This window comes from Tiliqua scincoides, chromosome 6 (genome assembly GCF_035046505.1).
Source record: "Tiliqua scincoides isolate rTilSci1 chromosome 6, rTilSci1.hap2, whole genome shotgun sequence".
Classification (NCBI taxonomy): Eukaryota; Metazoa; Chordata; class Lepidosauria; order Squamata; family Scincidae; genus Tiliqua; species Tiliqua scincoides.
In genome coordinates this window covers 1,872,299-1,896,325 of record NC_089826.1, presented here as the reverse complement: position 1 = coordinate 1,896,325, position 24,027 = coordinate 1,872,299, and the positions used below count along the sequence as shown (strand labels likewise).

At 49.2% G+C, this 24,027-nt stretch overlaps 2 protein-coding genes across 6 annotated transcripts in view; both read left to right on the top strand.

Annotated features, from left to right (window-relative positions):
- Positions 1 to 913: 913 nt before the first annotated feature.
- On the top strand, positions 914 to 12,277 carry SPEF1 (sperm flagellar 1). Its single transcript, XM_066632740.1, has 8 exons — positions 914 to 1,025; positions 1,891 to 2,002; positions 2,508 to 2,664; positions 4,730 to 4,792; positions 8,200 to 8,245; positions 8,825 to 8,891; positions 10,154 to 10,265; positions 12,170 to 12,277. The coding sequence occupies exons 1-8, from the start codon at positions 914 to 916 to the stop codon at positions 12,275 to 12,277; spliced, it is 777 nt and encodes a 258-aa protein (XP_066488837.1).
- An 11,299-nt stretch (positions 12,278 to 23,576) lies between these two features.
- Positions 23,577 to 24,027, top strand: part of ADISSP (adipose secreted signaling protein) — a 44,965-nt gene continuing 44,514 nt past the window's right edge. For 4 of the 5 annotated variants that reach the window (XM_066632171.1, XM_066632172.1, XM_066632174.1 and 1 more), the window contains exon 1: positions 23,577 to 23,665. The gene's annotated coding sequence lies outside the window, so the exon portion shown is untranslated. The remainder of the gene's footprint in view (positions 23,666 to 24,027) is intronic. The other variant, XM_066632176.1, reaches the window with a different exon arrangement.

Sequence of the window (24,027 nt, the reverse complement as noted above, 5' to 3'; positions counted from 1 at the left end):
GGATAATATAATGCATTACCTTGGAGCTGCATTGTCCTTTTGTTGGTGCTGGAAAGTAGATTAGAATTGCACCCTAAAGCAAGCTACTTTGCTTGCAAACCCTGCTGCGGCCGGGTGCTGCTGCCCTCTGGTGGTATTCAGGAGGATTTTGAAATGCTCTGCAAAGTATTCAGGACCACCTACCATGTCATGCTGCCTGGGAAGAGGTAGCCCCCTTCACAGCACTGAAGGCGATCACTTGAAAAGGCAAAATGATCTGAACTGGAGGGACGGCTTACTTGGAGCCACAGCTTCCGACTCTGGGACTAGCAACCAGACCTCTAAGGTATGAACCCTGAGACTGCTCTTGGGGGATGGAGCTTGGCAGCATCTGTTGAAGTACTGGTAGAACCTGGGAGCACTTCTAGATGAAAAAGTTGAGTGGATCCCCCAGGGGAGAATGGTCACACTTGGCAGATGAAATTCCTCTTGGAGGCCTGACTCGCCAGTCGGTCGGCAGCCTTCTCCAGTTTAGACACCTGCTTCGGCTTCTGTCCCCCATACAGTGGCCTGCAAGCACTGTGGCCCCTCTCAAGGGTGCCCTTTGGCTGCCTTCTCCTAACAGGGATGCTGAAAGTGCCCGTCTTCAGGACCTCCTCCCTCTGTTGCTATGTGTTGCTAGGATGCCCTGGTTGCCTAGCTACCCTGTTGTTGTGGCTCCTGTTGGTGAGACTTAAAAGAACTCCTACTCCCAAGATGCTCTTGGGCCTGCCCCACCTGGAGGGTGGGGGGGTACTGCTGCTGTTGCTATGGTTGCAAAGCCAAACAATATGGCTGCCCCCAGCCCTCTTCCCCAGCAGGGAGCAGCTGCTGGACTTCTGTGGCCAGTGCAGAGGGGGGCTCAGAGCCTGCGGTGACAGCAGCAGCCGTGACCATGGCCCAGGGGGAGCTGGATGAGGAGAGCCTGAATGAGCTGTACACCTGGGTCGATGCCATCCCCCTCTCCCGCCCCAAGAGAAACATTGCCCGGGACTTCAGCGATGGAGGTTTGGGAGGGGGAGAAGGAAAGGGGGTCTGTTCCTCCAGCACTGGGGGTGTGTGTGCATGAGTGTCTATTGCCTTCCCTCTGTCAAATTGTCCTGTAAGCTCCTCCTGACTTATTCTGTCCTTGGCACTCTCAGTTTACTCTTGCTTCATTCATCCCATCCTTCCTCCAAGGTGCTTGGGGCAGTGTGCAAGATTCTCTCCACCTCATGTGTTTTATCTTTACAACAACCCTGTGAGGAAGGTTAAGCTAAGAGATAGTGACTGGTCATCTCAGGTCACCCAATGAGCTTCGTGGCTAAGGAAGGATTTGGCCCCAAATTTCTCCGTTATATGGGAATGGAATGCAGTATTTGTTTGTGCTTTCATTTTGGAGAAATAATATTTGCAAGAGGAGGAAAGAGAGAGGAAATAATCTCCTGAGTCCTGAGTCACTGAGATGCTCTGAGGACCAAACCTGGGACTTCTGCATGCAGCTCAGGTGCTCTGCCACTAAGCAATCAATCCAGGGATTGAAGTTGCGTTTTATGAATTCTGCATTCTTTTGGGAAGAGCAAGATCACAGCGAATGAAGCTGGTGGGAAGGCCCTATGGGGGGAGCCAGGGGAGGGCCCAATCCTATCCAACTTCCCAGCACCCGTGCAGCTGCAATGCAGCCCGGAGGTAAGGGAACAAATGGTCTCATACCTTGAGGAGGCCTGTGTGACCGCCTCCCCACCACAGGATGCAGCACACACCCCATTGGTACAGCTGCACTGGCACTGGAAAATTGGATAGAACTGGGCCTGGAGGAGGTTATAAGCAACACCATACAGTATTTGCAAGGAAGTCACCGGTTGCTGCTGCTTCCTTTTATTTTCTGTTTAGTTTTAGTGGCCGAAGTGGTGAAGTTTTACTTTCCAAAACTGGTGGAAATGCATAATTATGCTCCAGCCAATTCTACTCAGCAAAAACTCTCCAACTGGGGACATTTGAACAGGTCAGTATCCTTGCAATAAATTCTGAATTTTAAATCCATAGCTGTAGAATGTGTGATCTGCAGATAGATATTAGATCCTAAAATTACTATTTGAATTTGATACTTTGACACTTTGATATCCCCCAAAGAATTTCTCTAGGGATGCCACCACATTGTGCTACAAAAGTGGGCACTTGAATACCTTCCAGTTTTCACTGCAGACTTCTAGGCAAGAATGTGACCCTTTAGGAGGTAGTCAAAACACCAAGTGAATAATTGTGCTAGGGTCTTCAGGAAACTGCCTTCCAGTGAGCCAGGTCCTTAGTCCAAGTCTCTTAGTAAGTGGCGGCCGCTTCCAGGGGCTCAGGCAGAGGTCTCGCCCCACCCTACAACCTTAGATCCTTTTAACTGAACCTACTGCCCCCAGATACGTCCAAGCAATGTATCCCAGCAACTGTTGTGGGCCAAAGATATACTTGTTTGCTTCTGGGAGCAGAGTTCCATTTCATCATGTTTCCTTCTGCAGGAAAGTGCTGAATAAGCTGAACTTCTCTATCCCAGAAGAGGTGGTCAGGAAGATTGCCCAGTGCACACCCGGAGTGGTGGAGCTGGTGCTGATCCCATTGCGGCAGAAAATTGAGGAGAAGCAGAGGCAGGCTAAGATATCCTCTAACTCCTATCAGGTAGGTGGCCAGAAGGCAATGGACATATACAGCCCAACTCTAACCAAATTTCCAGCAGTGTTACAGCTGTAAAAACAAATGATCCCTTACCTTGACAAGGCCTCAATGACTGTCTCCTTACTACAGGATGCAGCACACATCCCATTGGCATGGCTGCATCAGTGCTGGGAAGTTGGATAGGATTGGGCTGACAGTCCCCGTCAGGCTTATGGAGCAAATTCTGACATCTTGAGCATTTTATACTGTATAGTCTTATACGGTTCAGACTGTCACCAAAGTTTGAGACGTTTAACCACATTTTTTGTTTTCCAGAGGTCTGTGCAACTGAACACTGTTATCACCATTTTACAGATTGGGGAATAGAGGCAGGTAGCACCAGCTAATGGTTCAACTGAGCTCTGCACTCCAGCCTCTCAGAGGCCCTCCCAAGTTCAGCTCTCAAGCCAATGGCTGCAGTTTTAATTCTTTGCATCAGAGCTGTTTATATTACCCATATACTTTGTGTCACAAGAGAATCCAAATTCTGCACTTAAAATCAGTAACTCACCTGCAGATTGCCTTCTCAATCAGCCTGTTTTCCGCTTGAAGCCAGTGGCTGGAGGGTGTTAATTCTGACACTTGCTTCTTACTATCATTGCCAGAACAAGACTGAAAAATGGGCCTACCAGAGGGGTATTTGGAGAAGGAAACAAATTAAATTGAAAGAATCGGGGTGGCAGTCCTGGAGCAAACAGAATCCCAGGCATGGGAACACAAAACCATGAAAGTTGTTTAGATAAAAGCTGAAAAGTGCCCTGGAAGTATATATGGGTAGCTCAGTGATAGCAGTGTTAATTAAACAAAGGTGGGGGGAAGCTTGGTAGATACCTGCTGAAAGATGACCATGCCTTTGTTCCCATTCATTGAAATGGGACTTTTGCAGGATAATTACCCAGGGCTTGGTGTCCAGTGTTTGTAATGGGGTGATAACAATCTCCAGACTAGTCATATCAGAGGAATTGCCCACATGGAGTAGATCCCATCAGACAGCATTTTGGCCACCGTAGCACTGAGCGCCTGCTTCAATTTCAGAAGAGGGAGAACTGAGCTCCAGACCTCTGTCAGTGTGTACAGGACGGGCTGCTTGCCAAACAAGCAAGAATCTTACTGCTCTGCTATCTTCCTGCAGGGCAGTAGAGAGTGCTAGTGCTAGCCTCTAGAGCAGCTGGGTCAGATGCTGGGAATGTGGAAGTAAGATTTATTTATTGAATGGTTTATTTTAATCAGTTATACGCTGTCTTTCTGGACCAAGTCCTCTCAGTGCAGTTAAGATTAAGGCTGAAATGTTATAACTCTTATTTCCAAAAGACAGTGTACAATATTAATGAAGGATTGATATGATGGCTATTGTGGTGAATTTTTTCTTGTGGCTGTACTGTCAAAATCATCAGAAAGCCAGATCAACGGTAGGGGGCAGAGGATTCAGATCTGACCAAGCCTTCATTTAGCCATCCTGGTCACAAGTATGTTTCTCTAACAGGAAAGGAAGAGCTGAAAACATCACAGCTTGTTAAACCAATACAAATCTAGGGAATGGCAAGCAAATATACTGGGCAAATGTATACCTAGCTTTCCCTGACCACAGGTTCCCAGTGGTCAACCTGCCTCTGGGCTGTACACTTTAATCTACAGCAGGGCATCATATGATTGAATGCTCCTTTATATAATACAGTACAATACAATAATCCCTGCATAATGTGTCAGGGAGAAAGCTAGGCTAGACTCTCTTGTCCGGTTATCTAGTTTATACATGGAAGATGTTCATGATTTCCTATGGAAGAGCATTCAGTAACATTAGCCTGTGTCAGCAGTCTGAAGTGGTACAGCCCACACCCAAATCGAGCACCTCAGTGGGAACCAGGTCACAGGTACACAACCCTCAGCATTGCTTCATTGTGCAGGGAGTGTGAATACGGGAGGGGGGCATATATATAACTTCTCTTTTGTTTTTCAAATAAACAAAACCCTCCACAATTTGATGCAAAGAGCCAGGACCTTTTCATGCCTTCCTTCTGCTTCTTTCCAGGGCCTTCCACCAGCTGCAGTGGACAGCTGCAGTCTATGCTCCTTTCCGACTTCACTGCCCCAGGTCTAAGCCTTTTTCAGCCTCTGCTCTTGGCTTGCTTGGGAAGCTGCTTGCTCCTTTTCTTTGCCTGCCTGAGCCAAAGCTATGGGTTAGGATTGCCAGATGCCATCTTAAGGCACACCCCTTCTCGAAAGGGAGTCTCCCTATTCCAAAACATCACAACCGCAAACTGATACAGTGGGTGTACTTCATGTCAAGATAGCACAGTCAGGAGATGTAGGATCTCCAAAGCTTAGATTCTGCAGTGTAAATATACTTTGCAGATAGTCTTGTGCAGGTCATTCCCCACCCCTCCCCCCACCCCCACACACACAACGTGGGTTATTTGTTTCAATTTTTCAGATAATTATACATCATTTGATGAACAAAAGTTAAGAACTCATGAAACACGGCGGAGGAGAATGAAAGTACTTCTCACAAAATATAATTAAAGTATGGAATTTGCTGCCACGAGTTCTGCTGATGGTACTGGCTTAGATAACTTTAAAAGAGGACCTGACAAATTCATGGGTGGGGGGAGGTCTGTCAGTGCCTATTATTAAGGACGGAATCTCCATGTTCAGAGGCAGTGTAACTCTGGAGAGAAAATGCTGGGGAACAGCAGTAGCTAACCCCTGCTAACTGGTTAAGGGGCACTTTTTCAAGTGGGTGCTCCTCTTTTATTTAGCAGGGGGAGAGTAACTGGCCCACCTCACCCCAGCAGTGTCTTTTCTAGTGGCTGTCTGCTGGTGTTGCATCTTTTTAGATTGTGAGCCCTTTTGGGACAGGGAGCCATTAGATATTTGATTTTTTTCTGTAAACCGCTTTGTGAACTTTTTGTTGAAAAGCGGTATATAAATACTGTTGTTGTTTGTTGTAGGAGAGGCCTCTTGTGGGCTTCCTGGAGGCATCTCGCTGGGAAACATGACTCGATGGCTGGGCTCAGTGCTGCCATGTCGTTCCATGGGACAGGGTCTTTGTCCCTTGAACTGTGCAGACGCAGGGGTAACATCTCCCATTTAACACCATGGGCTGAAGGTTAGCCAGCTTCACAGCTCTTTAAAGGCAGGCGCCTTGCTGTGAATGGAGTGTGGTGCTGGCAACCCAAGTGCACAGGTGGGGTCAGGGAGCTGTCCGGAGTGCTGAAATCACCCAGTGGCGGCAAGTGGAGTGGAAGAGGGCACAGACACTAAGCACTGGTGCAGCGATTTTTGTGCCCCCGCTGGGCTCTCCAGCACTATGTGCTCTCCACACAGTTCTACAGCTTTGGACACAAGACCTTTGGAACCCCGCTAGAGTCTCCTGCCACCCAGCTCCTTTCTGGGGTCTCACTCATTAGAAAGAACTTTCATACATGTTCACATTTTATCGTCTGTGTCATGAGAGCTAGTAACTTCCTGGCTTTGGGCTACCAAGTAATTCAGAGGGGCTCCTTTGCAGAAACATGATTTTGTTTTTGGGTTGTAATTGAGAATGTTTAGCATAGAGAAAAGTATAGGAGGGGCGGTGATATATAGTCCCTCTTTAAAAATATTGAGTAAGGTATCCCAAGAAGAGAGACAACTGTGTTCTGTCATCTCCTCAGGGACAGAACAAGCAGCAGTGAGTCAGTATATTCCACAGAGCAAGTAGAATAATAATCCTTGGGGCAATGGGACCCTGCTTGCTTAGAAGGGCTCCTGCATTCCCCTAAGGGTTAAGTCCTACCATGAGTACTGTGTTAATCCTTGCCTTGCTGCAGTTGAAGAGACAGCTTGAATAGAGTGCAGCAAAGTGATGGAGGGCTTCAGGGCTCAGAGTGTCAGAAATGTAAACAAAGGAGAAACGGTAAATCCACCTTCTCAACTGTGGGTAGATGGTAAATCTACGCTGGCTGTTAAGGAATGGATATCCTGACCCCCTGAGTGATTCATCAGTGGAGTAAGCTCTCTAGGGATGCTCTGGGAACTCCTTTCCTGGACAGATTCCAGAACAGGAGGCAGCTTAGGGTTGATTCCTGCATGCAAAACTCATCACTCAATGATCGCAGTTGAGCATATGGATTGCCTCCCTTTAATACATTTGAGCTAATGAAAGCTCTGCTGTGTTGGTCTGTGACTGCCCGTGTATGCATGGAAACCATCATATATTGTTGCAGTCAATGAACAATGGGGTCATATATGTGTAAGCTCACACTACATCTGTAGAGGCATAATGACAATATGTGATGTTGAGAAAAAAGCTGCAATCCTGTGCACAGCCTATGCCTTTAACTAAATGGGATTGAGTTTTGAGTTATGCTGAGCCACTTCCAGGTTGAAGGGGATCCTTGGCAAAGTGCCCTCTGATGGACCCCTTATCTACTATTCAATGGGGGGCTTACCTGAATGATGGTTTTTGCTCCACTTGAAGCAAATGGTTTTTGCTCCACTTTTTCCTCCCACAGTGCCCGGAGCGACACAAAGAGGAGGCTAATAGACTTCTCTATGCATTGATCTACTCCCCTTTTAACCATCAAAGTCCCTTGTGACTTTCCAGGCCTTGGCTGAACATGCATTCATTGGAAAAGCTTCAAAAGAAAAGATCTTGTCTCAGGGCAGAGGTTGGATGGGGGTTCTCCCAAATCCTGAACACTAATGGATTCAACTCCACAAATCTGGCATAACCATCCCAAAGCGTTTTTGAAATGGTGATTTGGCAATCTTAAGTGGGGATCATCCTGGCTTTTGTTTTATCCCTGCAGGAGCTGCTGCTGTCTAAAGGAACATGCAGGGGCTCGCCCCCCCACCCCAGTGGAACCCACAAGGTGGCATTGGCAATGCTTTTAAGGTCCCTGGCACAGGATGGATGGGTGTGCGTCACTGACTTCTGTTGGAGGAGAACGGCAACAGGATGGCCCCCATCATTTCTCTGCTACAGCCTGTCAGAGCTTTTGTATTGCCCCTCTTCTTCAACAGGCAGCCAGCTCACTAAGGGCGCAATCCTAACCCCTTATATCTGTGCTTTCCAGCACTGACATGAGGGCAGTGCAGCTCTGAGGTAAGGGAACAAACATTCCCTGACTTTGAGGAGGCCTCCATGAGTGACACCCAACTGCAGGATGCAGCACACGTCCCATTGGCACCGCTATGCCAGTGCTGGAAAGCAATGACATAAGGGGTTAGGATTGCACCCTAAGCCTGTTTCTTTTCCTGCTGCCTCAGCACTTTTTCTAACCTGCTGAAATCCTGGTGCACCTGTCCAGGCTGCTGGCGCCCCTGCCCAAGACTGTGCTCGCATCTTCAGATGTGAAATGGCAACAGACTGGCCACTGGCAACTATTAGAAACCTTGACTGTCGTTGAGTTGGGGAGTGGGTTTAACTAGATAGCATTGCTGTAGTAGGACAAAGCTTTCTATGGACAAAGGCACATGTGGCCTGTCACAATTTTCCTTTTCTGATTCTTAACACAGGAGCTTGGAATGCGCTCTGTGGCGGAAGACAACTATCTGGATACAGGTAGGCTCAGTTTGATTGTGTGACTTGCCGCACCGCTCTGGTTCAGCGCCTGCATCCCTGCAAGGCCCAGGTTCCCAGGCTAACCTGTTCCTCCACTCTTATCCTCCACTTTAAATTTTCTCCCTCTCACCACTGAGACCACCATGCAACCACCCCCATCAGCCATTCATGAGGAGGCACCAGTTTTTCCACACTTTGGAATTCTGTCCAAAGCAAATGTTTTACAGGGTAGATCTCAGACCTCACGACATGCGGCTGCAAACAGAAGGAATTGTCGCCATACAACCATGATAGTTGAAATTCTGTGGTGGTGACCTTGTCACGACACACTTGATTGTGCAGGTGGGGCAATAAAGCATGGTGACTGAGCACATGTGTGCAAAGGAAGGATAATTACAGAAATACCCCCTTTTCCATTGCCGCAACAAGATCTAAATAACCTTGGTAAAATAGAGGAATGTTTACATAAAGGAGAGCAAATGAAGAACCCAGAGGGTGGCACCCCCGGAGTCCTGAGAGGATTCTCGCTTGACCTGGAGGGCCAATTCTCATCAGTGCTGTCTGTTTTGCATCTTCCAGGCAACTCTTCTAAGCCCAAATCCAACAATACTGGGATGTACAGCCAGGATTTCCCTGGATCTGAAAAGTAAGCTTTTTCTTTAAGGGTAAAATTGATAATTGATCATCTCAGGCAGTCAGGCACTGCCAACTAAACATGGAAGCAGAGGTGGGTGGTCTGAGAGCAACTGGTCAATCTGAGGAGGAGGCAGGCCTGAGTCTAATGCTTTGTGGCAGAGGTTCTCAAACTTTGAGGGAGCTTTACTTCCTCAGTAAGTTCTTGCAGATAGGGGCTAGGGCAGTGACACGATCCCCAGGATTGCGTCACTAAGGGGGGCGTCACTGAGCAGATCGTGTCACTAAGGCTTCACTAAAAGCTGGTGCAAAGCACCTCCTGCAAAACAGAAGTGTTTTGCGCCTGCTTTTTCTGAACATTCCAAGCCTGGGGGAGGGCTGCACAGGGCTCCCCGCACCTCCTGCAGCTTGCTGCAGCCCTGCCTACATAACGAGTACAAAGCACCTCCCTCGCCCCCTGCCTCCCTCCCCTTCCCCCGCCCCTTAAAGGGACGAGGGAAGCATTACACGAACTGGTAGGTTGCGACCCACCAGTTTGAGAACCACTGATTTATGGGGCTTGACTGAACACTGTAGGGTCCTTAGGTCACCTGACCCCAGCGAAACGGTAGCCACAATACCACCCTCTGCAGTGGTGGCACTGCAGCAGAGCCAGAGCTGGCCAGCAGCTCCCCCCTCTGGTAGGCTACCACAGCGGCACAGAGAGGAAGGGATCTCGGTGTTACTGCCAAAGCACGTATCCATATGCATGAGCTCCAGACATGCTGGCCAGGCTGCTCTGCCTTCTGTCCCTCTTCCCACCTGAGGTGCAAGTCCCATTCTGGCTTGGTTGCCTTGGGAGTTCACATTACCTGCCTAGCACATTACAGCCAGATGAGAACAATGAGGCATGGAGAGTTGCAGACTTGATGTGAAGCAAGAACTTCTGTGCCCTGGTCTGAAGACTGGCACACGGCCCACTGTCCCCCACGCTTAATGTTTCCGTGTTCTTGTGAGCCACCTTCAGCACTTACGGAAAGGTGGGATAGAAGCAAAATATGCTTGTGTGTGCCAACTCTGGGGACAACCAACAGGAGGGGAGGCAGTGGCTTTCCTGCCCTGCAGGTGAGCTTCCCTGAAGCAGCTGGTTGGCCTGGACGAGCTCCAGCTTTTGGTCTGACCCAGCAAGGCACCGGCTTGCCCTTCTGCATGGAGCAGAGCGGTTTTGAAGGATGTTATGTTGGGGAGATGCAGTTTTTGGACCGTGATGACCATCAGAACCATTCTCACCTCCAGGGGGACCAAAGGGCAGCCAGGAGGGACTGGGCAACCACAAACGGATTCCACCTTGCGCTTCCATCTGGCTGAGCGAGAACAAGCTCTGCTGGCTTCCCAGGAGGCCATTCAGGTGAGCTCCTCTTGCATTCCACCTGTCCTCTGGAAAGCATGTTCATTTCCCCTCGCTGTCTGTGGGTGCTGCCCTGCATTGGCACTCTCACAATGTGGTAGGTAGGAGCGGGACAGCTTCCTACAGGGTCATTTTCCCTGCGAGTTGCAAGTAGCAGTGACTTAGGGTGCCTCTTGTCAGAAACTGCTTGTTTTACAAATGTGCAGGCTGAGCAGATGGCAAGCAAGGACAGAGCTGGCCAAAGCCCTTCCCGGACCTAAGGCAGTGTCGCCCCAACTCTGGCTTTTCTTCTTCCCAGGCACAGCCCCTGCCCCCCACATCTTCCCTTCCTTGCTCCATCCCTCAACATACGCAGCACGCATGCCATGACCAAGGACTCCTCTTTTTCCTCTCCCTGAGACTCAGTGGCTGCCCCGACATGCTTCCCCACGTGTGGTGGTGGTGCTGCCCCCGGTTCCTGCCCTCCCATGCCTGCCTTCTCAGGAGCAGGGCAGCAGGAAGGCAGTGGCCAGAAGAAGGCAGCAGGGAGGAGCAGAACAGGCTGTTCCGCTAGCTAGAATGACCCCCTTCCCACTCCACTCCTGGAGTGGAGCCCCCCGCATCTGCCCCCCAGGCTCCTCCCCACCTGCCTGCACAGAACAGCTCGGCTGAATTTATTTATTTTGTTATTTAATTATGGAATTAATTAATATTTTGGAACCACATTAGGAATTTACATCCAGCAGGGAGTTGAGGCTAGTCTTGATCTAACTACACTTGTAGTTTAGAGTACAGTGGTGCCTCGCAAGACGAAATTGATTCATTCCGCAAGTCATTTCGTATTGCGAAAATTTTGTCTTGCGAAGCGCAGTTTCCCATAGGAATGCATCGAAATTTAATTAATGCGTTCCCATGGGCAAAAAAAGTCAGAACGAAGTCAAATTTGGTTTACAAAGTGTTTATTAAGTGCTCTTTAAAGGCATACATACTGTACAGAGGATTTCAAAAATTTCAAGCACAAAACTTCAACTTTTTAATTTTAAAAATTCGTCTTGCGAGTCACCAGAAAAATTGCAAAAACGCTTTCGTCTTGCGAGTTTTTCGGTGTGCAAGGCATTCGTCTTGCGAGGCACCACTGTATTAGGACATGGTCTGAGGGTTCGTGCTTTGTAGCTACCTGGCTGAAGCAAAGTGAGTCTGCTTAGCACCTGGATGGGTGCCTGCTGCTTGGTACACCCATATATGCTGGGGTTGAAGTCCATTTTGCAGTACAGCGTGCCTTACCAGGGCGACGTCAGGAGTCCATAAGTGCACATGAAGATACAAGCTTAGTAATAGATATTTATTATTAAGAACCAGACTTGATTCAGTCTGCCCACCATATTCAAGCAGTTTATTTCAGGGCCCTCTCAAGTAAGTGAGATGTGACTCAGGCTGCAATCCTATCTACACAGGGGTAAGCCCCATTGACTATAATGGGACTTGCTTCTGAGTAGACATGCATAGGATTGGGTTCTCGCATTCCAATGACCTGGTGGGGCCACCATCAGTTCTGAAAGAGCCTTGGTGAAGGGCCTGTTGATTGCCCTGGTGCCAAGCTACAGTGGCAGAGAGGAAGAGGCAATTCTGCATCATCAGGGAGCCGATTCACAGCACCAGGAATATTCTCTGTGCCTTTGTTGTTTTTATATCCCTGCTCCAAAATGCTGTTTCTCCTCAGTTTGAAACATGCTTTGTCCAGTGGGGTTTATCCGTTTCTGTTGCCCATATGACACCCATGGGACTCACTGCCACAGCATATTGTGATGCTGTGTAAAGGCCCACCCGACTTCCCCCTGCACTGTTTTTTCCCCTCAACAAAGAGTTGCGGGGACTACTTGAGAGACACCCAGAAATTAAGCTCTCTGTGTCTTCCATTGGCTTAGATCCTGCAGATGAAAGTTCGCAGGCTGGAGCATCTCTTGCACCTGAAGAACGTCCGGATCGACGACCTTTCTCGGCGCCTGCAACACATGGAGCAGAAGCGGAAATGAACAAGCAGGGTTGGGTTCCTCTCCAGCTGTGGCTTTCCAATGCCCCAGATGATTTTAAAATGACCAGAGCTGTCTTTTCCCCAAGCACCCACCTCTTCCTTTGCAAACAGTTGTCTAATCCCCAGGGAGGCTGAGATGTTGCCACGAAGACTCATCCATGTAGCAACACCGTGTGTCCCCAGGGTAAGCTCAGGGGAAGAGTGTGCGCTGACTGGTGGGCACCACGCCTGCTCATAGCTGGCAGTTCTCTGTGCCATGACCTGCAGGCCTGGGAGGCAGAAGCAGGAGCTCACGCTTGGCCTTCCAGAACTAAGAGGAGTGGAGAATCTGCCCAGAGTGGCCCAGCCAGCAGGTCCTTCTCCCCTGGACTGAAGGAGGGCTGGGATGTGAGCACAGCAGCTTGCTGTGTGCTCTTCCTCCCTTGTGGACCTGTGCCCAGTCCAGTCTTCTCCAGGGAGACCAGCCTCCTCAGCTGCCACCCAGCACCTCTATGTTGCTGGCAACCACTGTTGAATGGTGGCTCTGGAACAGCTGGAGGGCAGAGAAGCTGGAGGGGTCTGTGGGTGGGGCTGCAGAACATTTCTCAAAGTCCACCTGGAGACTGCTGGCGACGCCTGAGGAAACCTTGCAATCCATAACTTGCTATTCACATCGATATCTTAGAGGTATGGCTGTAGCATCAAAGGAATAGGAGCCTCCTCTGTCAGCAGACTCTTTTGGGGAAATGTACCCTCTGCGAAAGGCCTCGCCATGTGGGCCCTCCTTTGGGATGATGGGACAGCCAGGCTTTGATCTCCGCAGGGGGCATCCTTTCTCTCCAGCATTTTCTCTCATCTATTGAGCAGTTTTGGGTGCTCCTGTCTCCACCCCACTAAGTTCTCTGCTGCTGGTGTGCTTGTCCTCAGCTGCCATATATGAGGAAAGAACTTCTGCCACGGCTTTTGTGGTTGTGCAGCTGCATGGGCAATGGCGCTGCTGCCCTTGAAGCCTGTTGGTAATCATCAGGCCAAAACTTCTTTTGCATTTGGACATGCACCTGCTGAAGGGGTGTCGGCGCACATTTATTCCAGGCACATCAGTACCAGGGCGAATCACCACAACAGTGCACAAAAGTGGTTGCTCCTGGCATGAAAATGGAAGTACTTCTTGTGCAGAAGTACAGTTAGATCTATTTGCAGATGCCGACAGAGTCATTGTGTGTGGAAAGGGGTCTTGGCAACTGAGCTTACCCATCCTGTATGGCTTAATTGCCAAACTAGACCTGTAATTTACAGGCACATTTGCCTTTGGTGGAAAAAGAAGAGCCGATCAATGGCTTGTTTTTGCAAAAAGAAGCTATTTCTCAGGAAGATCCTTCCGTCAACTTTCTGATGAAGCAGCTAAAGCATTGGAGTCCCTGCTTGGATCTTGTCCATTTCTGTCCTTCCTTGGAGCCTCTCATCTCTGAGGTCCCCCTTACTTGAGTAAACATCTCAGCAAAATTTGTCCCGCTGGGATGACTGTGGTAGGAGGCTACGTTCCCTCCCTGTTTATTTTATTTTTACAAGAACAGCAACCCTAATTCTCCCTCCAGGCTACTTTAGGCTGTTAGGGACTCAAGCTGGCCAGTAAAATACCTTCAGTACCCAGAAGCAGAAGTCAAGATCTCTTTTTGGGTGGTGCTGAGATAAGAGCTGAGAATTCAGGATTTCTAGCTGGGATTTCTCATTATTGTGTGTCTGCTATCTCTTCTTGGCGTCTTGGGGGTTAGATTTTAGTCTATTCAGTGTCACAAAAGTCAACAAAGAAAATGACATGTTGTGTCCAGTGATTTTTCAGCTCCAAACATTGTTGTAGTTTTGAGTTGTTCCTTCTTGTAGCAAGCTTGGCTGAGCTGTGATGAGAAATTTCACTCTGTTGCAGGATGCAGTTTAGTATAACGATGTAGACTGCCACGCACATCTCTAAACCCTCTTTTATTGACATCTGTACTGATCAGATGGGCTTGTCTATAAACCTTTATAGCATGACTCTGATATGATGAACTTGCACATCAAGTGCCTACCACTATCTATATGCCTCTACAGATATCACATGGAATTCAGGCTCTAAAGGATCTATACGTATAATTCTGTGTGGACTTCTGAACTACTGTGTGGTCTTCCAGGCTTGGTGTGGTGACAGTTGTTTGGTTGTCCCTGTTTAGTTCGCATAGCGATATGTTTTGCAGACATCTTAGGAATGGCCATACAGATCTCAGGATTTTCTCAAAGCATTCAGTTAGGTGTATGCTGGTCACTGGACTGCTATTACAAGAGTGATTTATAAGACACAGAGCCTTTCTTTGGCACCCTGGGCTCCTGGAGGAGAACGCCTTCCAGTGGCACCCAATCACAACCATTTTTTTGTTTGTTAAAATTGCCACAGGAAGAGGAAGACCTTTTCCAGTGCTTTTGAGCACTGTGAATGCTTTGAGATAGTGGTGCAAATTGTGGGGCAACCTGGCCCAGCACAGCACAGCACATCACTTGTCATAAGGAAACATGGTGTCTAGGACTGGGGTCTGGCAGCCACAACAAAAAGGAGGTTTCAGGAATCAGTGGTGAGTGGGAGGTGAAGAGGCACAGTCCAGACCCATAAACCATCTCTTGAGATGCAGGCCTCTAATCCATGACTTATTCCACTTAAGCCCCCTATGGAGTTATTCTCAGGACACACTGGCACAGCACATAGGGCTTTAGCACATGTTAAAACACTCACAAGATGAATGCAACATGCCAGACTACAACATGTTCCACTCTTGCTGGTTTCAACCAGTGCACAGAGGTTGCCTGGATAAACAGAACTATTCTGCTGATTAGCGGTCTTTAATCTATTACAGTTGCAGGTGGGTAGCGTCAGGTTGTTGCTGCGGGATAGTTGAGGCTAAGCTTAACTTTTGGCATAATTTTGTTTCTTTTCATCAGGCTTCTGTGTAAAATTTTCAGCATTAAAAATTTCACGCCTCTCTTTCATCTCTGTGGTCTGCATACTCCAGCAAGATCCCAGGTTTGGACAGATCAGGTGCTAAAGGGCTTTGAAAAAGCTGCTTTGAAAGGCAAATGTGAAGCCTGAAGTAGTTGGAGTGTCCACTGGCCTTTCAAATGCTTCTCTTCTCCCTCCTGAAGTCTGCATTAATGTGAACCAAACATTTGCAGAAGCAGTTGAAGAGGCCCAGAGGCATTTCAAACCTTACCTGTGAAAGCAGCACCCTCCTAACACCTGAGTCAGGCTACTTGGGGTTGTTCATGTGGCACACACAGCACTAAAATGGAACCTCTGCAGAAGGGCTTCTTTTTTTTGATCTAAATTTTTTTTTTCCAATTTTTCAAACACGTCAATGCTTTCCTTATCCCCCGACATCAATATTACAATATCTGTATCTGAGAAAAATCAGTTGGATGATAGTTGAGAACGGTACGCCTTCTCTTTCTCTCTTTTTCACTTCTCCCCCAACAGTAGATTGCAGGTGGGAGGAATCAGGAAGCAAATTGCTTACCAGCTTCACAAGAGAGGCACCCACTTATCTGCTTAAGAGCAGTCATAATGGCATATTGTACTTGGGCTTAAAAAGAATGGTTTTATAGCAGCCTCTTGCCATACTTGGAGCCCTGTAACACCAACTGACCCCACCTGTATGGTGTTCAGGCACAGCAACTTACCTGTGCACTCACTGTCCCTTAAATAGAGCCCAGCCTCCTCCCTCCTTCGCCCAGGAGAAGTCCTGCTGCAGGCCTGCGTTAACCACCCTGCCAGGTAGCTGTACAGAGCTATGCTCAATCAACCTGTTCCATTACCATCACTGCTCTGGAGCAGGAATCAGGACTCAAGGCTCAGCAGACAATACACCACAAGCTTTTCTCAAGCCTGAAAGAGGCAGACCAATTGGTGCCCACCTGTTCCTTCTCAAGTCAGGAAAAAATGCAGTTGCGGTCAACTGAAATGTACCAACAGCTTGAGCTGACAAGAAAGGGAAGGACAGAAGGAAGAGAAAGAGGTGAGGGGATCTTTTGGAAATAATCTGTTCATTGGGCTGGCATTTGCAGGCCTGATTCACCTGAAAGAGGTTTGGGGGTTCAAAACAACTAAATATTTCCTGTTCCAGCTGGATTTCCATTAGATATTCATTTCATGGTCCAGTCCAACTTTCCAGCTCTGGTGCAGCCACAATGCAGCCCCAAGATAAGGGAACAAATGTTCCCATACCCTTGAGGAGGCCTCTGTAACTGCTCTCCACCAAAGGATACAGTGCATTCCCCATTGGCAAGGCTGCACCAGCACTGGAAAATTGGATAGGATTAGGCCCCCAATCGGACATTTTCAGACTGGCTATTAATCATTTCCCCCCATTTACTGTTTTGTGCCCAGATAGATTTTTTTGGAAACCCTGGCCTCTGAGCGGCCCGCTTGGAGGCAGGCTGTGCAGCATGGCCTTTCCCAGTTTGAAGAGACACTTGGCCAACAGACTGAGGCAAAGAAGGAAGGCCCATAGCCAGGGAGACAGACCAGGGACAGACTGCACTTGCTCCCGGTGTGGAAGGGATTGTCACTCCCGAATCGGCCTTTTCAGCCACACTAGACGCTGTGCCAGAACCACCTTTCAGAGCGCGATACCAGAGTCTTTCGAGACTGAAGGTTGCCAACAGGAGATTTTTTTGGTAATGCCAAATGCCACCAGCAATTATTTGACCTTGCAGCCCAATTAATGTTTGAATCAACTTTCCTCTCCTTTGTCCTCAAAGAGAACACACAAGGCTTGTAGGGGTCAAAAAACATCTCGCAGCAACAGAGCTCTCCTTTTTTTCTTTGCTTAGTTTTGGTTTTCTTCTGAACCCTGGAGCCGGAAGACGAAACCTGCTGCCTGCGTGACCTCAACAGCCTGTTTTTTTTTTTCCAAATGACAGTTGCTCCAAGTGTGAGCCTGGTCTCAGTTGCTCTGCTTCTTGGTCTCTGATCTCTCCTGGGAGGTGGTTGCATGAAAGAGATCTAACCACTTGTCTCCCCTCCCTTTCTTGGGCCCATGAAGAACAAGGACAATGTATCCCACAAAGGGAGCAAAAGGCCAAGACTGATGACTAAGAAGAGATAGAAACAAGACCTCTCTCTGCTGCCTTCCAGCATCGACCCCCGTCCATTAGTAAATTAGAGATTCTGATGTGATTACCTGAGTTATTCTGGGCTGTCACGAAGAGCGGCTGAAGGAAACCAGAGAGCCCCTCGCCAGACCTCTGTGACATGTTGGGAGCAGGGCGACAACAGATGGGTGGGTGAGCGGAAATCACATTTCTGTGACTTGCAGGGGAGGCAGCAAGCTTTGAGGACAACACCCAAGTCAGGCAGATTCATATTTTAAGTCAAGACCTTCTTGTGCTGTACTTGCATCAGTCAAGACATGCTGAGAATGGCACAGCAGCATCTGCCCAAAAGGAGAGCCAGAGCTGAGTATGGGCCAAGAGGAAGATAGGTAGGCAGGCAGGCAGGCAGACTTAGGCCCAGTTCCCAAAGGTAGAAACTTGCACTTAGGCTGTTGCACTTTGTCAGGTTTCAGCCAGGCTCAGGGAAAAGCAGTGGGATACACATCCGATCCCAGAGCAGGCACAGAGTTTGGGAGGGGGTGGGGAGTCAGGCACCCAAAGGTGCCACTCCAGGAAGCAGTATCAACAGGCACAAGTTGCTTAGTCTGAGAAAGCAAGTGATATATAGAGCCAGCCAAGCCTCTATTGTTTCCTCAGATCACCTGACCTGACTGGGCTCGCTGATCTACAGTGTCTCCATTGGTTGTCATCTGAGTAGCACAGCAAGGTGTAAGGAGCAAGGTACTGTACCGAGAGGTAGCTGCTGGAGGCCCCTGTTTAAGGCCACCCGCGGCCACCCGCAGCCACCCCTGGGATCACGCATGCCTGCACTATATGCAGCAGCTCTTATAGCAGAATGCTGCTCCATATAAAAGTGTGCTGTTCATAGCAAGTTAAAGATTTAAACATCTCTTCTCTGCAATGCTAGTTTTCTCTATGGAGGGAGTTTTATTGTTGTAGGATGGAGCTTAACTACAACACAGCTTAACTACCTGAGCAGTTAACATCCCAGACACATGTCCACCACCTCAATGAGGTCAACCACGGTTTCTACACCTTTAAGCAGCTGTGCACCCTGGCTATTCCCTTATCAAAATAAATTCTGCTGCATCTGGCAAACTTTGCATTTTGCTTTTGCTGAGGATAATTAAAAGCAGAAAGAGTTCAAAGGGACTCAAGTCTCCCAAGGAATTTTTACAGGGCCCAACTATGACAAAGAGGTCTGCGTCACTGTTGTCATGGGAACCCCATTTTTTTGCCACAAGGAGAAAAAGTTATTGCTAAAATGATTAACAGAGGCTGCAATCCTAACCACACTCTCCTGAGAGTAAGCCACACATAGAACAAAATAGGACTTCCTTCTGAGCAGACCTGGTTAGGATTGTGCCCTAAATATTAGTTAATTTTAAAGCATTACAATTCTGTGCCACAGAAAACTAAATTCTGCAACCGTACAAAGTATGCAAATATCATTTTTTAAAAATTCTACCTGACTGGTTCTGCAATATTTTGCACCACTTATTCCGCCCCTGCTAGTCATGGGAAGGTGAAAAACTGCACAGACACCTTGTACTCAGCAGATTTTACATGCGTTTTGTGTGATGTACCAGTCAGACAGATGCCACAATAACAGCAGCAATCCAAAAACTCCACAGCTGTTCTTGTCTGATACTTCCAGAACAGGATAGTTCCTGGATGAACCTTGGAATTTATTTCTGTATGAAAGAAGAAGAAACCCCAAATTCAGTGCCAAGAACAGATGGAGTCTGGGACCTGCATATATTATGCAAATTAAGTAAATGTGCATGCAGTTACTTATTTTACATAATCAATTTTGCTTTGTTAATGAGAGAGAGAAATGTGAAGCAATACAAGCTGCAACAGTAGCTGGGATCTAAGGCTCCTGGACATAAGTGTAGCATAGGTTTGGATTCACCCAACCTATCAAGAACTCACTTTATAAAAATTTATTTAAAAATACATAAAGAGAACCAAAGTTCCTAAAGATAAAATATGCAAAGGAAAACACAGGAATGAAAATAGCTAAGGCTCTATCTGCTAATCTCTCTGAAGTTCCAGCTTTGTGGGCTAAAATGATACACAGCTTAGGAGAATTCAGGCTCCAGGAGGCAAATGGCAAGGAGAGAGAGTGGCCGTCAAATGCTCCCCTTATATACCTCCTTGTTCTCCCTGCTGGCTTCGGTTTTCCCTGGAAAACAGGAAGGTGGAACCTGGATTAAGGAACAGGCTGGAAGGTGCACCAACTTTACCTTCTCTCACTGTTTTGGAGCTTTAAAGGGAGTCAGGCAGGGTCCCCAGATTGATCACTGATAAGATGATCTCACATCCCTAATGAAGCACGCTGGGCCATTCGAAGAGTCAGAGAGCTCTTGCTTGTACAGAGTACCTATCTTTTAATCCTGGGGGGTGGGGGAAGGTAGGGGTAGCCAAATTTAACTCGGGGCTTCTTTCAGACTTCCATCTGGACACGTGACCTAAAAATGAAGTGTGCATTTGAGCATGTGCAGAGTGCTTCCCTCACTGGCGTTAACCATAGTCTGTTTACTTGCATCTGGGATTAATAACAGGAAGAGCTCCCATGGGAAAGAGCATGACTTCAACGGTCTTGACCTCCCACAAGGAAATGGCTTTCACTGCTATGCATTCAGTTCTAGTTGATCTCTGTCTTTGAGCCTGGGATGGATTCCTCTCCCCCCCCCCTTGATTTGTCATTCCTGGGGTATGCATCTTTGCTCATGTGACCTGGAGCGATTTGGGGAGTGCTCAGGGCTGCATTGCACTGGCTGATCTGCGCATATACATGGTGGTACAGCCCTTGACACCCATGACTCTGGGTCAAGGAGGGTCATGTGAGGCAGGAAAGCTGGGCCAGAGACTAGATGGATGCAGAGGCAAGCGTGATAGATAGCATGAAAGGCAGCAGACTGGGAACCAGAAGAGAAGAACAGGAGGCTGAAGCAGACCCAGAAGTACGGTAAATGCCTGGCATAACCTCAAAGAGTACCCAAGACTGCCCTGTTGCACCACTAAGGGCGCAATCCTAACCAACTTTCCAGCACTGGGGCAAGGGCAATGCAGCTCTGACCTTCAGGAGACTTCTGAGTTCCATCCAACTGCAGGATGCAGCACATGCCCCATTGGCGCAGCTGTGTCAGTGTGGCCTTGGCCTCTGAGCGGCCCGCTTGGAGGCAGGCTGTGCAGCATGGCCTTTCCCAGTTTGAAGAGACACTTGGCCAACAGTCTGAGGCAAAGAGGCAAAGAAGGAAGGCCCATAGCCAGGGAGACAGACCAGGGACAGACTGCACTTGCTCCCGGTGTGGAAGGGACTGTCACTCCCGAATCGGCCTTTTCAGCCACGCTAGATGCTGTTCCAGAACCACTTTTCAGAGCGCGATACCAGAGTCTCTTGAGACTGAAGGTTGCCAACAGGAGTCAGTGTGGGAAAGTTGGTTTGGATTTGGGCCTAAAGGTCTAGCTGGAACTGAAGAGTAGCCAGCAAGACCCCTTCCTGGAGCCTGCAAGGCCTGAGCTGAGACATGCAACCAGATTTGCTTCCTCCTACCTCCAAATAACCCCATTGGAAGGTAAGCCTAGGCAGCCAAGGAGGAGCTTCTCTGATAGTTCTGAAGCTTGGCCTAGTTCAATGTTGCTCCTGGGGTTGAATGTAGGAGAGCTTGGGTCTGGAGCAGAGATGCAGGCAGATGGCATCAGATCCCCACAGTTAATCTCTGGACTCCACAGGGAGGGGCTATGGGCAAGGGGAGTAGGCCCTTATTTATATTGAAACATATCCTCTGTTGTTGCTCCCTAGCAGCTGGTATGCAGCAGCAGACTGCCTCTGCAGGGACTCCAGAGACTCAATTTTTAGTTACTAATAGATCACTGTGAACAGAGGATCAATCAATCAATCAATCAATCAATCATGACTATTGCACTTGGTCACAATCGTGATTATGCCTCACAGTCCCAGAACCGGTGCCTGATTTGCTGCTTCCCTCTTCCCTGATCATCGGTTCTTCCTTCTGGACTGTGGCTGCCAGCACGTATGCCATTATTTTAAATGGCAAAGCACCTGGAGTGCATTGGCAGGAAGGCATCTATCAATGCAATAAATAAATAAGTAAACTTGCCCAATCGTTTAACAAAAGCCATTTTAGCTTGCATTTAATTTGCAATAACCACTCACCTCTTTGTCTGCACGTCTCTCTCCCTGTGGCTTTCAAACTGGATTCCAAGAAGACCACATGAAATTGCTCTGTACATCCATCTAGCCCAGTTTTGTCTTCTTTGACAGACATAGGTCCTTTCTGTCTCTCCAGGGACGCAGGCTGACAGTGCTGGAGGATGAGCAGGGACTAAGCCCAGGGTTGCCAACTGACTTATACTGCTCCTGGAAATACTCAACATGATGACATGGTGTACATTCCTGGAGGCCCTGCCAAAATGTCGAGGACTGTTTCCTGTAGTCACAGAATTGGATGCTGATCCCCAAAGACTCCAGGCCCGTCCTGGAAGGCCGGCAACCCTGAGCCAGGAACCTTCTGCATATATATGTTTCTTGCCAGTGCACTGAACTACAGCTCCTCTCTGGGGATGCCTCAGGAGTTATGAGGGGTTCCTCAAGATCAGCCTTCATGCAGCATCAGATGGACTGCAATCTACAAAAGCTGATGCTGAAATAAATGCACCCATTTTTAAGGCGCTACAAGACTCTTTGCTGCTTTTGCTTCAACAGACAAGCACAGTGACCCCTCTGGAAGATCAGCAGCATGACCCAGCATGACCCAGGAGGCTGCCCAAAGCCACCACAGCTCTAGTACCCAAAACCAAACAACCGTTTCCCAAGCTTCCTGCGTTGTTTCTTCAAATGCAGAAATTTCTGATTTTATTTAAAGGGACTAGCAAATGAAGTGCTCCTTTGTTTGCACACTTCCTGTCAATCCAACTGGAAGTCTTGTGCTTTCACCTTTGAAGGTCCTGCGCAAGGAGCAGAGTTCGGAGAAGGGCAATCGGCTTCACACACACTCAGTGTGGCTTGCAGCCCTGGCAGGCTGGAGGAAGGCACAGGAAGTCCTATTCTAGTCAATGGAGCTTACTCCCCAGAAAGTGGGGATAGAGTTGCAGCTGAGGAGCCCAATGCTATGCATCTACACCAGGGGTGTCCAAAGTTTTTGGCAGGAGGGCCACATCAGCTCTCTGACACTGTGTCGGGGGGGGGGGGGGAAAGAATTAATTTACATTTAAAATTTGAATAAATTTATGTAAGTTTACATAAATGAATATATTAAAGATGAACTTATATGAATGAATGAAGGTCTTGCAATAGCTCAAGGCCTGTAAAAGGCCTTGCACAAAGCAAGGCCAGCCTTTCTTTTGCCGCCACTACTGCATCACAGATGTGAAACAGCAAGCAGTGGAGGGAGCCCTCATCCCACAGCTCACATGAGAGGTCAAACAGTTGCCCTCCGGCTGAGAGCAATTGCATCAGGCCACTGGGGGCTCCAACAAATCTCCAGAGGCTCATTGGAGACTGGGGGCTCCCTGAGGGCCACATTGAGAGGCCTCGAGGGTCTCAAGTGGCCCCAGGGCCGGGGTTTGGGCACCCCTGGTCTACACAGAGCAAGATCTACACAGAGCAAGAGGAAGCCCCATAAAGCCACTGAGGCTGCACTGCAAGGGCCAGGCGGAGACTGGCCAGGCTCTCTGCCAATCAATGCACAGCTGCAGCCGGCAGCAGGAGTGCTGCTTGCAAGCCAGGCGTGCTGGCTGCCTGCAAGGGCTGCAAGTGCCTTCTGCAGCAGAAGCTACAAGGGGGCGGGGAGACCCCCCCAGGCAACCCACTCATTACAGGAGAGCCTCTCTTGCCCTTGCAAAGGAGCTTGCCTAGTGCAACACTCAGAACTATGAATAGGGCTCCGCCGCGCCCAGGACGCCCTGCAAAGGCTTCATTCCCCCTTCCCCGCTTCCCATTGGCTGCACCTCCCCAGGCTCGCGGCCGCCTTTCCCTGGGCGCGCTTCGCTTTCGCTGTGCAACTTAGTGCTCCCCAAAGCCCCGCCCTCCCCCCTCCCCTTCTTTCCCCGGGGAGCCGGTGCGTCTTGTCCAATGGGAGAGAGCGCTGGGAAGGGTTGAGCCTGCCTCTTTGGGGCGAGGGCCAATGGGCGAGCAGGAGGGCGGGGCGCCGCCTTCCCAGGTCCAGCTCAGGCTGCCTGTGTTGCCCCAGATGCAGGCGCGAGCTGGACGGTGGTTTGCAGCGCAGGGAGGTGCTGGGCGGCGGTGAGTCCCGGCTTCTAAGCCCCCGGAGGAGCTGCCGCCTCCGCCGGCAGAAGGGGGTCCTTGCCCCGAGGAGCGTGCAGCCCAGAGCTTGCCCGGGGCTGCTGCATGTGGGAAGGAGCAGTTGCACGACCTTGGGCTCCGGGGAGGGCGCGCTGCAAGCTCCGGACTGCAGCGCGTGGGACATGCAGCGAGGGGCGCGGCCAGCAGGAAGGGTGCGCGGGGTCCGTGCCTGCTTCCACCCCGCCTGCCTTCCGGGTGCAGCAGCTGCGGCCTCCGAGTTGCGTGGGGCAGGCGCCTTGGCCATGCAGTCCCCCTGGGAGTGAGTCCCGTGGAGCTCGGCGGGGCTTCCTCCTGGCTCCGGG